This window comes from Mobula hypostoma, chromosome 2, assembly GCF_963921235.1.
Source record: "Mobula hypostoma chromosome 2, sMobHyp1.1, whole genome shotgun sequence".
NCBI lineage: Eukaryota > Metazoa > Chordata > Chondrichthyes > Myliobatiformes > Myliobatidae > Mobula > Mobula hypostoma.
Window position 1 is genome coordinate 133,958,734 of NC_086098.1, and position 16,477 is coordinate 133,975,210.

Below are 16,477 nucleotides of genomic sequence, written 5' to 3' on the forward strand. Positions count from 1 at the left end.
GCCACTGAAACATTCTTAGAGAGCCATTCCAGAAGCAGCAGGATGAGTTACATCCTTTGTTGATATAACTATTGTCGAATTCCATGGTTTTTCATTCAATAGTTGGGTCACTTTTTCTTCTATAATTTTACACCAGGTGTGAACATATTGCCATTGTAGTTCCTTAAATATTAGTCATTGCCTATCCAGTTCCTCAATCTGTTATAGACGTCTTACTCCTCACATCTTCATAGTTTCCTTTGTTTAGACTCAGGACCCGAGAGATAAGGGGAACTCCTTCAATCTCAGTGAGGATTCTATCATGTTGTGATCACCCTTCCTCAAAGCAGCAAGGTTATTAACTTTTCTTTTATACAGCACCCAGTGTAGGTAATCATGTTACCTCTTTATCTGCTCAAAATAGTAGTCCAAAAATGGTCTGTATGTACTCCAGCAATTCCTGACCACACTATTTTTGCTGATTTGGATTGAATCGTCAATGTATTACTAAATGCATCCAGACTATTGTCGTCCCCTTGCTACATACTTTCTTGTTTGATGCCACACTCTGCATTACTATAACTGTTTGGAAACCTATCACAACTTCCACCCCAGCTACTTCATTGCTCCACCCAGTTGGATGTCACATCTTCATTGTCTGAACTAATAACCCCCTCCATTACATTGATTCCATCCTTTACTAACATCGCTTCCATCTGCTTTTCCATTACCACTGTTGAATATACTCATAGAGTTTGGTTCCCATCCTTGCATCACCCCTGTAGCCATGTCTTCATATGGTATTCATATTGCATCCGTTTATAATCCATTCACGTACTGTGAATCCATTCACCCTGTTACGTGTGCCTTGACAACTGAGATTCAGCACTTTTAGATTTACTGAAGGTATGGTCCACTTGATCAAAGAGTCGTCACAGGTTTGAAGAACAAAGTCATTGCCAGCACCAGTGAGGTGTCATTCTTTACTTCCTGTTTTGGTCCTCAAAGGCAAATGAGTATACTTGGGCTTTGGTTAAAGACAGAATAGGACTCAGGGAATTAATTCCCCGACTGCCAAGAATTTAACACTGTAGTTGCTGGGTCTGGATAATGGAAGACCCAATGCCCATTGAGCAGTCAGTGAGTAGAAGAGAGAAGACATCTGAATGGTTGTCACTGGTGCTTATAGTATTAAAAACCATAAAATGGCTGTTAATTGTTATAAACAATTTAATACAGATGAATAATGAAATCAAGTCATACTGAGAACCAACACCCCCCACTACTGCAAGATCTGTATATAGTTTTGGTCTCATCTTAATAAAGAATGCATTAGTATTAGTGATAGGCAGGGAAAGGTCACAAGAATAATCCTTTGGAAGAGGAGGCTGAAGTATGAAGAAAGGTTCAGCAAGTTGGGTGTATACTCATTGGAGCATAGTAGAACAAAAGGTGATCTTATTGAAGTGGATAAGATTCTGTGGAGAATTGTGCTGAGATAATGTTTCCCCTGATGGGTGTGTAGCCCCCCTGGCCAGCCTCAGGGTCGCTCAGCTCGCTATCGTCTAGGGAAACAGCCCTCGGCCCCGCCCAAATAACAGACAATACACCAGATTCAATTAAATGAGTTACAGTTTATAAATATTACTGGAACTATATAATTAATAGATAATAAAATATAAAAGGAAAATAAAAGGCACCACACTTATCAAAGTTCAATCTCTTCGTGCACAAACAGTTGGAGCTCAGGACCCTTCTTCTTCACCCTGCGATCCCCTCGGACCACCTTGATCTGCCACCTGGGACCGACAACGGTGGTTGACCAGACGCTCCACACGAGTCTGTTTCCGTCTCCTCTCCTCGCCGAACACCCTGGACCTCGGACTCCTGCTCGGGGTCCGACCCCGTTAAGGGACTCACAGCACCTGGTCCATCCTCTGTCTCTCTCTCTCCCACCTTCTCCCCAAAAACCCGCGCATCACAGTATCTTACAGACACACAGAAAGCATTACAACTATCCCAATTGGTTCGTAACACCCTCTTATCAGTAACATGATCCAAACAAACTGCTAGCAGAAGGACTTTCTCAGCAGTTAATGTAACAAAGAAGCCATTCCAATTATATCATAACAAAGAAGCCATTCCAATTATAACATAACAAAGAAGCCATTTTAATTAGACTACGCAATAACATAAAAGAAGAAACCCCTTACGGGTGCATAATTTCAGAGTAAAGGGTTACCTATTTTGGATGGAGATGAGGGGGAATTGCTTCTTCCTGAGGGTCCCTGATGCTTTGGAATTCTCTGATCCAAGGAACCATGAAGGTGGAGTGATTGCATTTTCTTTTCAAAGTAAATATCAACAGACATTTAAACCACGAGGGAGTGGAGAGGTTTGGGAAGAGAGCTGGAAAGTGATGTTGAGAGCGAGGTTAGATCATATTCGAGTTACTGAGTTGTAAAGCACAGAACGGGATCCTTCAGCCAACCACATTCATACTGATCTTTTTGCCTATCTACATTGATCCTACTTGCCAGCAGTAGGTTCATATCTTTCTATGCCTTGTCTGTTGTTTGTCTCAGTAGAATCAAGAGGTTAAATTAGCCAAATTCATGCATTTTGTATCTGTCATGTTGCAATTACAGCTTCCTGCTGTTAGTGCTGTGAGAGTCCAAACACACTTTTATATATTACTAACTGCAGACTTTGTCAGTCATCACAGTATAATTTGATAGGCTGGATAAGATAAGCAGTGACTTCTCATAAGGAGTCAAGTTTCATATGAACTTGACTCCTTGTGAGAATGGCACCATGGTTGCGTAGTGGTTAGTGCAAAGCTATTACAGCTCGGAACCTTCCGGACTTACAGAGTTCAAATTATATTTTTACACAACCTTGAGTGCAATTATTAGTGTTCTGTAGCTTTTGATTTCTAATAATTTAATTTGGTAACGTTGACCATTTTAATCATTTTCACCACAAACTGCACCATCTTTAATCAGTTTTGAGTATTTTCCCCGAACGAAGATTTAATTATTCATGAATTTCTCATTAGGTTCTATAATGAATTGGAACAGGCTTTCTGAAGACGGAGACAAATGACATCATCAAGTAGTGCAACCTCTCCCCTCAACTTGACAGTAGCAATGCAACCTCAGCAGCACTTCCTGTCGCCAGTCATCCTGCTAACTGTGACAGGAAATAGGTCATGCCCTAGCTCACCACCAATTGGTTTTAGTTTCATATTTTTGGCTTATGTGTTTGGCTTCTATAGTGGATACAGCCCAGTCCATCACAGGTAAAGCCGTCCCTACCTTTGAGTACATTTACACGCAGCATTGTTGCAGGAAAGCAGCTTCTATCATCAGGATCCCCCACCACTCAGATCATGCATTCGTCTTACTGCTGCCATCAGGAAGAAGGTACAGGAGCCTTAGGACTGTCACCACCAGGTTCAGAAATCATAAGACCATGAGATATAGGAGCAGAAGTAGACCATTTGGCCCATTGAGTCTGCTCTGCCATTCAATCATGGGCTGATCCAATTCTTCCAGTCATCCCCACTCCCCTGCCTTCTCCCCATCCTCTTTGATGCCCTGGCTAATCAAGAGCCTATCTATCTCTGCCTTAAATGCACCCAGTAATTTGGCCTCCACAGCCACTCGTGGCAACAAATTCCACAGACTTACCACTCTCTGACTAAAGTAATTTCTCTGCATCTCTATTCTAAATGGACGAGCTTAGATCCTGAAGTCCTCTTGTCCTAGACCCCCTACCATGGGAAATAATTTTGCCGTATCTAATCTGTTCAAACCTTTTAGCATTCGGAATGTTTCTGTGAGATCCCCCCTCATTCTCCTGAATTCCAGCGATTACAGTCCAAGAGCTACCAGATGTTCCTCAAACAGTAACCCTTTCATTCCTGGAATCATTCTTGTGAATCTTCTCTGAACCCTCTCCAATGTCAGTATATCTTTCTAAAATGAGCCCAAAACTGCACACAATACTCCAAGTGTGGTCTCACGAGTGCCTTACAGAGCCTCAACATCACATCCCTGCTATTATATCCTATACCTCTAGGAATGAATGGCAACTTTGCATTCACCTTCTTTACCACCGACTCAACCTGGAGGTTAACCTTTAGGGTATCTTGCACAAGGACTCCGAAGACCCTTTGCATCTCTACATTTTGAATTCTCTCCCCATTTAAATAATAGTCTGAGCATTTATTTCTTCCACCAAAATGCATGACCATACACATTCCAACATTGTATTTCATTTGCCTCTTCTTTGCCCATTCCCCTAAACTATCTAAGTCTCTCTGCAGGCTCTCTGTTTCCTCAACACCACCCGCTCCTCCACCTATCTTTGTATTATCAGCAAATTTAGCCACAAATCCTTAATCTCATAGTCCAAATCATTGACATACATCGTAAAATGCAGCATTTCCAACACTGACCCCTGTGGAACTCCGCTGTCAACTGACAGCCAGCCAGAATTGAATCCCTTTATTCCCACTCTCTGTTTTCTGCCGATTAGTCAATGCTGCACTCATGCTAGCAACTCCCCTGTAATTCCATGGGATCTTCTCTTGCTAAGCAACTTCATGTGCGGCACCTTGTCAAAGGCCTTCTGAAAATCCAAGTACACCACATCTACTGCATCTCCTTTGTCTACTCTGCTTGTAATTTCCTCAAAAAATTGCAGTAGGTTTGTCAGGCAGGATTTTCCTTTCAGGAAACCATGCTGGCTTTGGCCTATCTTGTCATGTGCCTCCAGGTATTCTGTAATCTCATCCCTAATAATCGATTCCAACAACCTCCCAACCACTGATGTCAGGCTAACAGGCCTATAGTTTTTCTGTTGCCTCCCACCCTTCCTAAATAGCGGAGTAACATTTGCAATTTTCCAGTCATCCGGTCCAATGCCAGAATCTTATCGATTCTTGAAAGATCATTGTTAATGCCTCCGCAGTCTCTCCAGCTACTTCCTTCAGAACCTGAGGGTCCATTCCATCAGGTCCAGGAGATTTATCCACCCTCAGACCATTAAGCTTCCTGAGCACCTTCTCAGTTGTAATTTTCACTGCACATACTTCACCTCCCTGACACTCTTGAACGTCCGGTATACTGCAGATGTCTTCCACTGTGAAGACTGATGCAAAATATGCATTCAGTTCCACTGCCATCTCTGCGTCTCTCATTACAATATCTCCAGTGTCATTTTCTATTTGTCCTATATATACTTAAAAAGCTTTTAGTATCTTCTTTAATATTAGTTGCCGGCTTCCTTTCATAAGTCATCTTTTCCTTCCTAATGACCTTCTTAGTTTCCTTCTGCAAGTTTTTAAAAGATTCCCAATCCTCCTGTCTTCCCACCTGCTTTGGCTTCCTTGTATGTCTTCTCTTTTGCTTTTACTTTGGCTCTGACTTCACTTGTCAGCCACGGTAGTGTCCTTCTTCCATTCGAAAATGTCTTCTTATTTGGAATATATCTGTCTTGCACTTCCCTCATTTTTTTGCAGGATCTTCAGCCATTGCTGCTCTGCTGTCCTTCCTGCTGGTGTCTCTTTCCATTCAACCTTGGCCAGTTCCCCTCTCATGCCATTGTAATTTCCCTTATTCCACTGAAATACTGACACATTCGAATTCAGTTTCTCCTTCTCAAATTTCAAATTGAACTCGATCACATTGTGATCACTGTTCCCTAAGGGTTCCTTAACCTTAAGCTCTCTTATTATCTCTGGATCTTTGCACAACACCCAATCCAGCACAGCCAATCCCCTAGTGGGCTCAACAACAAGCTGTTCTAAAAAGCCATCCCTTAGACATTCTACAAATTCTCTCTTTTGAGGTCCAGTACTGGTCTGGTTTTCCCAATCCACTTTCATGTAAAAATCCCCAATGATTATCATGACATTGCCCTTCTGACATGCTTCTTCTATCTCCTGCTGTAATTTGTAATCCACATCCCGGCTGCTGTTTGGAGGCCTGTATACAACTGCCATAGGGACTTTTTACCCTTGTCATTTCTTAACTGAACTCATAGAGACTCTATACCTTTTGATCCTATGTCATCCCTTTCTATTGATTTAATATTATTTCTTGTACTCGGGGCCACACCACCCCCTCTGCCTACTAACCTATCTTTCTGATACACTATATATCCCTGGACATTCAGCTCCCAATGGATACCACCCTTTAGCCAAATTTCAGAGATGACCAAAATGTCATACTTGACAATTTATAGCTGAATTTCAAGATTGTCCATTTTATTTCTTACGCCGTGTGCATTCAAATATAAAATTTTCAATCCAGTATTTGTTGCTTTCTGTTTTAACTGCACTATGCCTCTATTGCCCTGTAACTCAACCCACTGGCTGTGATTATGCCTCATCTCCTGCCTGTCCTTTCTATCATCTCTGTTGCACACTCCTTTGATTTATTTCTGTTTTCCCCTTCCTCAGCCCTATCATTCTGGTTCCCATCCCCCTGCCAAATTAGTTTAAACCTTCCTGAACAGCTCTATTAAACCTGTCTTTGGGTTCAGGTGTAACCTGTCCCTTTTGTACAGGTCGTACCTCCCCCAGAAGAGGCCCCAATGATTCAGGAACCCAAAGCCTTGCCCCTTACACCAGTCTCTCAGCCACACATTAATATGCCTGATCATGCTATTCTTGCGCTTGTTAACACATGGCACAGGCAGCAATAGTGAGATTACTACCCTGAGGTCCTGCTTTTCAGCTTCCTACCCAACTTACCGAATTCTCTCTTCAGGATCTCCTCCCTTTTTCTACCTATGTCATTGGTACCAATGTGTACCAAGACTCCTGGCTGTTCACCCTCTCCCTTCAGAATACTCTGCACCCAACCTGAGACGTCCCGTACCCTGGCACCTGGGAGGCAACACACCATGCGGGTATCTTTATCAGGCTGACAGAACCTCTTGTCTGTTCCCCTCACTATGGAATCCCCTATAGAACAGTTATTACTCCTCAGCCATCTGGCTGTTGAACCAAAGGGAATAACTTCACTTGCCCCATCATTGAAATGTTTCCACAACCAATGGACTCACTTTCAAGGACTTTTCATCTGATGTTCCCAATATTTACTGCTTATTTATTTATTATTAACAATATTTATTTCATTTTTATTTGCACGTTTTGTTGTCTTTTGCACACCAGTTAAATGCCGAAGTTGGTTGTTTGGTCTTTCATTGATTCTGTTATGGTTATTATTCTATTTCTTGGTTTGTCCACAAGAAAATGAATCTCACTGTATATGGTGACATATATATACTTTGATAATAAATTTACTTTGAACTTTATGAGACTGGTTCTGACCCTCAACGTGCTCCATAAAGGAAAGGTGAGCTTTGAGGGATCAGAGACTGGCTACATAGGAAAGTGCACTAAGGATGTTACCGAGATTAAACACTACACTACCGGGATGTAACAAATTAATTCAAAGTTCAATGCACATCTATTATCAAAGTATGTATTGCAGTCTGCAACCATGAGGTTCATCTTGCAGGCAGCCACAGAACAAACCCCACACAAGACCATCAAACTCCCAATGTATGATAAAAAGAACAGGCAATAAAAAGTAAAGAAATACATTAGCCGCAGAGTCAGCGCTGTGGCCGATGGTTGCAGGTCACAGCTGCAGAGTCAGCTCAGCACTGTAGCGCCTTGATGAAATCAAGCAAATAGTCAAAAAGTAAACAAAAACACAAGGACCATGAATTGCAGGGGTCCCCGAAAATGAGTCCACCAGAGCTGCAGAGCGCATTCTGCGCTGAGGTGAATGGAACCCGTCCACAGGCCCGATGGCGTGGCACCCACGACTCCTGCACCTTCGACAACAGCGATGCCTCCCTTCCTGATAGATTAAATGCTTCTATGCACCATTTGACGCAATGAATGATGTGGCATCCTTTTCAATCTTTTTATTAGTTTCAGCATCATATACATTACAGAAAAATAGATACAGAGAAATTGGGATTACATTATTGAAAAGATAGTTTAAACAAATATAACCTCAATTGACACATAATTCACAAGCCTCCCAAAATCTCAAAAAGTATAGCTCTAATATGGGGAAATAGAAGATAAAAATGGAAAAAATATCATGAAAAAGAAAAAAATTTTTCCCCCAAAACAGAAAAAAAAATCTAAACCAACTAAAGAAAAACTAAACTAACAAAAAGAAAAAGAATGGGCTATTATGATACCTCAGATAAGACCAATTAGTGTCATTAACTCCGCTCCTCTCCCCGTATATAGAATAACAAAGTAGAGTTGGAAAGGGTCAAATTACATCATATGAAAGTATTGAATAAGTGGTCTCCAAATCTCTTGAAATTTAATAGAAGGGTCGTAAATGACGCTTCTAATTTTTTCTAAATTTAAACAAGACATTGTTTGCGAAAACCATTAACATGTAGTAGGAGGATTAATCTCTTTCCAATTCAGTAGTATGGATCTTCTAGCCAGTAGTGTAACAAAAGCAATCATCCGACAAGCTGACGGAGTCAGATGATGTTGTTCTATCATTGGTAAGCCAAAGATTGCAGTAATAGGATGGGGTTGTAGATCAATATTCAAAACAGTTGAAATAATATCAAAGATATCGTCCCAGTATTTCTTCAGCAAAGGACATGACCAAAACATGTGAGCTAACGAAGCTGTCTCAGAATGACATCTGTCACATACAGGATTTATATGAGAGTAATAGCGAGCTAATTTATCCTTGAAGATATGAGCGAATGATGTGGCATTGAGGAAAGCTCCCTGTACCCCTGAGGAATAGTCACCCTGTCTGGCCACAGCTGAGATGAGGAGGACACTTGCCAGGGTAAACCCATGCAAAACTGCAGGGCCGGACGGCGTATCTGGTCAGGTGCTGAGGGACAGTGCATCCCAGCTAACAGAGATCTTCACAGGCATCTTTAATATCTCTTCAAGACAAACCACTGTCTCTACAGGCTTTGAGGCTGCCACCGTCATTCCAGCGCCCAAGAGAGCAACGGGAACTGGCCTAAACAATTACCGCCAAGTGGCACAGTCTTCAACAATCATGAAGCGCTTTCAGCAGCTGGTAATCAATCGTATAAAATCCTACCTTCCAGCTAGTGGGTAAACTGTCCTCATTGGGACTCAGTACCTCTTTCTGTAACTGACCTTGGACTTCTTGACGGAAAGACCCCAGTCAGTCCGAGTTGACAGCAACATCTCAAGATCCATCACACTGAGCACTGGTGCCCCCCAGGGCTGTGTGCTCAGCCCACTGCTGTTCAGCCTGCTGGCTCATGACTGCACTGTCAGATCCAGCTGAAGCCACATTGTTAAGTTCGCTGCTGGTGCAACATTGGTGGTCTCATCAGCAACATTGATGAGTCAGCACACAGACAGGATGTAGGGAGACTTGTCAGATGGTGTGAGAACAACAACCTGAGTCTCAACATGGACAAGGCAAAAAAGATTATTGTAGTCTTTAGGTAGGCACAAGTCGATCACTCTCCAGTGTACCTCAATGGCTCTGCCATGGAGAGAGTGAAGAGCACAAAGTCCCTTGGTGTGCACATATTGGACGATCTAACCTGGATCCACAACACCACCTCATTTGTCAAAAGGCACAGCAGCATCTATACTTTATGAGGAGATTGAGCCATGCAAGTCTCCCCGCCTCCCTTCTCACAACTTCCTACCAGAGCACCATCGAGAGTGTACTGTTGGCTGCCTCATTGCATGGTACGGAATCTGCAAGGCAACAGTCCGCAAGACCCTACAGAGGATGGCAAAAACCTCCAAGAGGATGATGAGGTTTCCCACCCTGCTCTATGTGACGTGAATCGGGAGCGTTGCAGGTGATGACCTGAAGCATTGTTGAGGATCCCTAGCCATCTCACCATCTCTTTGACCCACTGTCATCGGGAAGGAGGTACAGGGGCATCAGAATAGGGACTCCAGACTGGATAAATGCTTCTTCCCTCAGGCCATGTGATTAATGAATATGCCAGCACCACCAAGGTCTCGTCGTTAGGACAGTGAGTTGTGTACTGTCTATCTAAAAGAAATGGTGAAGGATATAGTAGATGCATTTGTAATAATTTACCAAAATTCTCCGGACTGGAAGATCCTTTCAGATTGAAAAACAGCAAATGTTATGCCACTGTTTAAAAAAGGATATCGGCAAAAGGCAGATAACTATATTCCAGTTAGTTCGATGTCTGTAGTCAGGAAAATGCTTAAAGCTATCATTAAGGAAGAATTAGCAAGACAGTTGGTTAGAAGCAGTTCCATCAGGCAGACACACATGGATTCATGAGGGCAGGTCCTGCTTGACAAACTTTCTGCAGTTTTTTGAGGATATAATGGGCACAGTGGATAGAGACGAACAGATGTTGAAGGAGTTTGATAAGAGCGCCACGTAAAAGATTTAGCCATAAGGTAAAATGCATGGATTCTAGTTTGCTCCTTGTGTTGTTAGCTGGGGAGGACCCATGCCAATGGTTACCCCACAGCATCAATTATAACTTAGTTTTGAAAGTATATTTCTGGAAGAATTAGAACAGGGAAAGCATGATAATCAAGAAAGGTCTTTAAATAGCTTTTGAAAAGGGGTTGAGAAATGACCGGGCATCGTGGATTTAAATCCCACATGCAAAATTTTGTCTTAGACAAACTCAGAACACAAATGCCAAACTCAAAGGCAGTTCTATCCCACTGTAACACACACAAAATGCTGGAGGAACTCAGCAGGCCAGGCAACATCTATGGAAAAAAGTACAGTCAACATTTCGAGCCAAGACTCTTCGGCAGGACTGGGACCCCACTGTTATCAGACTCGAAAACAGTGAGCTCTTGCTCTTCTGAACTCCCGATCTGCCACATTTTACCCCTTGCTGTTTATTTGTCCACCTGCACTGCACTTTCTCTGAAACTGTAACGTTACATTCTGCATTCGTTTTTTCATCTTTCCTCAATGTGTTGATTTGGCTTAAGGGCAGGTAAAACAAAATCTTTTCACTGTGTCCTGGTACACGTAACAATAATAAACCAATACCAACACCTCTTTGTGAGCTGTTTCCAGGAATGGTTGTCCATTTTATTTTTCAAGAATACTATTGGTTAAATGATGTTGTTCAGGAAGGGAAACCTACCACTGCTACCAAATGCCTACAAGTGTTTACAATTCCACATTTTATCTTCACTCCTCGCGGCTTAAAATATTTTCTTTGCTTATGGTCACGACTTGGGAGGGTGTCAACCTCTAGATATGCTCACGCACATCTGGATCCTGTTGGAGTCAAGTACCAGGAGATAAGCATGATCTGCAGCTAATGATAAATTTGTGCACTTTAACCTGCTCTAAGGTAGTTTAACAACTTGATTAATTTTAAAAGGAATTAGTTTAGGCCAGGGGTTCTCAACCTGAAGTCCACAGACCCCTTGCTTAATGGTATTGGTCCAAGGCATAAAAAGGATTGGGAAACCCTGGTCTGGAAGGTGCCCCAAGAATTACTGACATTGCCGCATATTGATCAATGAAACCTGGTGGAAATTTATAAAATTACGAGAGGCAAATGTAAGACAAGTCATAATCCTTTTTTTTACCAGGGCAGAAACGTCAAATACTAGAGGATGTGCATTTAATGTAAGAGGATGCAAGTTCAAAGGAGATGTGTGGATCATATTTTGTATGGAGAGATTGGTGGGTGCTGGGAATGCCCTGTTAGCTGGTGGTGGTGGAGCAGATACGGCAGTGACATTTAAGAGGCTTTTAGGCAAGCATATAAATATGAAGGAAATAGATCACGTCCAAGCTGATGAGGTCTAGTTTTAGCAACATACATCAAAGTTGCTGGTGAACGCAGCAGGCCAGGCAGCATCTATAGGACGAGGCGCTGTCGACGTTTCAGGCCGAGACCCTTGCATCCTCTTACATTAAATGCACATCCTCTAGTATTTGACGTTTCTGCCCTGGTAAAAAAAAGGATTATGACTTGTCTTACATTTGCCTCTCGTAATTTTATAAATTTCCACCAGGTTTCATTGATCAATATGCGGCAATGTCAGTAATTCTTGGGGCACCTTCCAGACCAGGGTTTCCCAATCCTTTTTATGCCTTGGACCAATACCATTAAGCAAGGGGTCTGTGGACTTCAGGTTGAGAACCCCTGGCCTAAACTAATTCCTTTTAAAATTAATCAAGTTGTTAAACTACCTTAGAGCAGGTTAAAGTGCACAAATTTATCATTAGCTGCAGATCATGCTTATCTCCTGGTACTTGACTCCAACAGGATCCAGATGTGCGTGAGCATATCTAGAGGTTGACACCCTCCCAAGTCGTGACCATAAGCAAAGAAAATATTTTAAGCCGCGAGGAGTGAAGATAAAATGTGGAATTGTAAACACTTGTAGGCATTTGGTAGCAGTGGTAGGTTTCCCTTCCTGAACAACATCATTTAACCAATAGTATTCTTGAAAAATAAAATGGACAACCATTCCTGGAAACAGCTCACAAAGAGGTGTTGGTATTGGTTTATTATTGTTACGTGTACCAGGACACAGTGAAAAGATTTTGTTTTACCTGCCCTTAAGCCAAATCAACACATTGAGGAAAGATGAAAAAACGAATGCAGAATGTAACGTTACAGTTTCAGAGAAAGTGCAGTGCAGGTGGACAAATAAACAGCAAGGGGTAAAATGTGGCAGATCGGGAGTTCAGAAGAGCAAGAGCTCACTGTTTTCGAGTCTGATAACTGTGGGGTCCCAGTCCTGCCGAAGAGTCTTGGCTCGAAATGTTGACTGTACTTTTTTCCATAGATGTTGCCTGGCCTGCTGAGTTCCTCCAGCATTTTGTGTGTGTTACAGTGGGATAGAACTGCCTTTGAGTTTGGCATTTGTGTTCTGAGTTCTGACGAAGGGTCTCGGCCTGAAACGTCGACTGCGCCTCGTCCTATAGATGCTGCCTGGCCTGCTGCGTTCACCAGCAACTTTGATGTATGTTGCTTGAATTTCCAGCATCTGCAGAATTCCTGTTGTTTGAGGTCTAGTTTTAATTGGCATTGTAGGCTGAGGGGCCTGTTTTTGTGCTGTACAGTTCTATCTTCTCGTAAGTGGCACAATGAGAGATCAAGAGCAAAAAGGCAAATTAACTGTTAGACGTAGATGTGAAGAAGAAACTTTCTGATGTTTAAAACATTAGTTCATTAGAGGAGTAAACCTGAGTGTATCAACAAATAGCAAACTGGTGATACTCAAAAGATAAGTACCACGAAATCAGTTACTGAAGACACAAGAGATTGCAAATGCTGGAATCTTGAGCAAATAATAAATTGCTGGAGGAGCTCTATACACAGAGCAGCTTTTGTGTGTGTTGGGGGGTTGGGGGTGGTGCTGGGGGAAGAAGAGAAATCACCAATGAAATGATGATTCCTCAGTGTTTTAGGTCAAAGCTCAGGACTGAAAAGTGGTCAGTAGAAAGAGAGGAGGGCTGAGAAAGGGCCCAGTTGCAGCTCACAGAATGTCACTGTCTTCATGTGGATGAAAATGATTTGAATATCTTTGTACTTTCCTTTTCCAAACTACCATTTTTAGCATCGGGAGATGTGCTGTTACATTCCTACCTAAGTAATCAGCCTGTAGAGGAGTCACAGATTGCCATGCTGGCATGTTTCTTGGTCTATCATTCAGTGCCAACACACCAACAAATCACGTCTACAGGGATTGAAGGTAAGGGCATAACTTGTTCTTATGTCTGATCTGGATCTGGATGCACTGTCTAAAACTAGATTAAGTAGGGGGCTTCAGAAGGAAATTGGGTTAATATCTGAAGGGGAACTCTCAGTGAGTGAGTGAGTGAATTTGTTGGGTAGGTTTTCCAATAATCTGACAGAGGAACGCTGGGACAAATACCCTCTGCTGGTGATGTTCTGATTTCTAGATCCGTTTGCAATTGGAAAAATGCCCAAAGACACACTGAAGAACTATTTTGAAATCATGAAGTTATGCTAAAAATAAAGCTGGAAAACTTAAAAAAAGAACTGTTTGCGATTCTGTTTTGAATCATGAGAGCGTTTTTAATTTTTGAAATCCTGAAGAGTTTAGAGGGACTGCCTAAACATTGAAATGGTCTCTCAAGAGGCTGTCAGGAGAATTTTCAAGGGCATGTATTTGTGATGATTGGTGGAATGACCAGGAGTAACATGGGGAAATCATTTCAACAAAGCAAGTGATTGACTGCACAATAAGTACAGGTAAAATAGCTGCCTTCAAAAGTGATGGAAGTATTGGAATATGGGGAAAACAAGAACTTCTAGGTTTTCCTTTGAAGACTCAAGGAGCTAGATGCTACCTTTTCTATTCTGTCCTTTGATTTTAAGAAGTTGTCTTTTGAAAGAGCTGTGGAATAGACAAGGAAGCTCGCACACTGAGAGATCCTACATAGGGCATTAATGGCTACTTTCAATTTGCTGCACATTTATTCCTATTACGCATCAGGACACCACAAACTCCCAATGTGGTCTGCAACTCATTAACTCGTTCTTTTATGACAGTTGCCAAGGGAATAATGTTAGCTGGGTGCTGGAAGAATTCCACGCTCTTTCCCAAAGATCCTCCAGAATCTTAGGTCTCAAGGGATGGAGTTTTAATTAAAGATCTCATTGTGAGGGGAAGTCCACACATCTTATTGCATTTATTTTCAAATTATACTGACTGCTTTGTGGTGATTTAAAATTAGTATAAGTCTTTTCACTCACACACTGCATTTTTGTTTATCCCTTTAGGTACTTCAAGTTTTTCAGAACTCCTGCTGAAATTCAGCCAGCTACGTTTACCTGTGCAGGCGCTGTTGCGGTTAGCTCCAGTGATTCTCGGTAATCCCCAGGCAATGTTAGTTTGATTTCCACTGACCCTCATCAACAGCTCAAAAACCAGTAGGACTGCTAATGGAATCTTTTCAGTCTGGTAATGGAGTTGATTGTTCTCAAACTAAAGCACATGATCAAATACTGCCACATTACTGTGTATTAACATCAAGTCATAGGTGTGTATCTGTTGACTAAACACGGATTGTCTGTGAATAAAGGCGTCTACTTTTGCATTTGCTTGTGATGTTTTCCCTTATTGCAAAATTTGCTTTGTTAACCTCTGGAAAGAACAGATTGAAAAATATCCCATCTGGTCTCATGAGGCAGTCATATTTAGGCAATGAACCTCCCTGTTTCTATGCTGTGCAACTTTCTGATTCCCTCCAACCAGGTATCCATGCAGGTTTCTTGGAGATGCTAAAGAAAAGAGAACTGATTCGGAGGTTACGGTACTCAGAAGTTGGTTAGGCAAGCAGGTCTGGAAAACTTCTTCAAAGTTCCAAGTAAGTTTATTACCAAAGTACATATATGTCACTATATACAACCCTGAGATTCATACTCTTGTGGGCAGACTCAATAAATCTGTAGCAACTACTCGAACAAACCAACACCAGTTAGAGACTAGGTATGGCAGGAGTGGGGGTTAGTCCTAGTTGACTCTCCTTCCATAGAATCCAATAATAATAATGTTCAAAGTTGAAGAAATGAATTTGATCCTTCCTAGAGAAGCAATCTTGAAGTGATAAAGCTGATGAAACTAAAACTGTGAAATTAAGTGAAGTTAAATGTAAACAGTTAAACAAAATTAAACAGTTAACAAAAAGATATCACCTACCGACCTACTTCCTGGTTCAAACATGAACACGTAATTAAAATTCCTCACTTCAACCACGCCCCCACCCATGTGACTAACTACCATAATAAACACAATAAACACGCAACACAGTATACAATACAGATAGAAAACAGATGCATGGCTCCTATAAAACCTATAGAATAATAACCATAACAGAATCAATGAAAGACCATCCAACTTGGGTGTTCAACCACAGTGCAGAAGACAACAATCTGCAAATACAAAATGAAAGAAATAATAATAATGAATAAATAAGCAATAAAGATTGAGAACATGAGATGAAGCGTCCTTGAAAGTGAGTCCATTGGTTGTGGGAATATTTCAATGATTGGGCAAGTGAAGCTGAGAGAAGTGATCCCCTTTGGTTCAAGAGCCTGTTGGTTGAGGGGTGGTAACTATTCCCGAACCTGGTGGTGTGATACTTGAGGTTCTTGTCTCAAAATAATCAAAGAGTTTGGCATAGATAAGGGGAACGTGTACAGTTTTTCGTAAGGAAAGGGAACTAAAAGCTTAGAGCGCATAGATTTAAGGTAAGAGGGGAAAGATTTAAAAACAAAATGAAGAGCAACTTGTCATGCAGAATTTGCATATATGGAACGAGCTGCCACAGAAAATAGTTGAAGCAGATAAAACAACAAAAGACATGACAAGGAAAGGGTTAGATGCAATGGGCCAAACACTGGCAAATAGTGCAAGCTTAGGTGGGCATGGATGTGTTGGTTCAAACGGCCTGTTTCCATGTTGTATTACTTTATAACTAAG

The 16,477-nt window shown here is 41.7% G+C and overlaps 1 protein-coding gene across 3 annotated transcripts in view; it reads left to right on the top strand.

The window, feature by feature from the left end:
• Positions 1-15,092, top strand: part of anapc1 (anaphase promoting complex subunit 1) — a 243,904-nt gene extending 228,812 nt beyond the window's left edge. For all 3 annotated transcript variants that reach the window (XM_063040702.1, XM_063040703.1, XM_063040704.1), the window contains 2 exons: positions 13,586-13,720; positions 14,776-15,092. In XM_063040702.1, coding sequence (XP_062896772.1) covers positions 13,586-13,720; positions 14,776-14,891 — 251 coding nt within the window. In that variant the 3' untranslated portion in view covers positions 14,892-15,092. The remainder of the gene's footprint in view (positions 1-13,585; positions 13,721-14,775) is intronic.
• Positions 15,093-16,477: the final 1,385 nt, after the last annotated feature.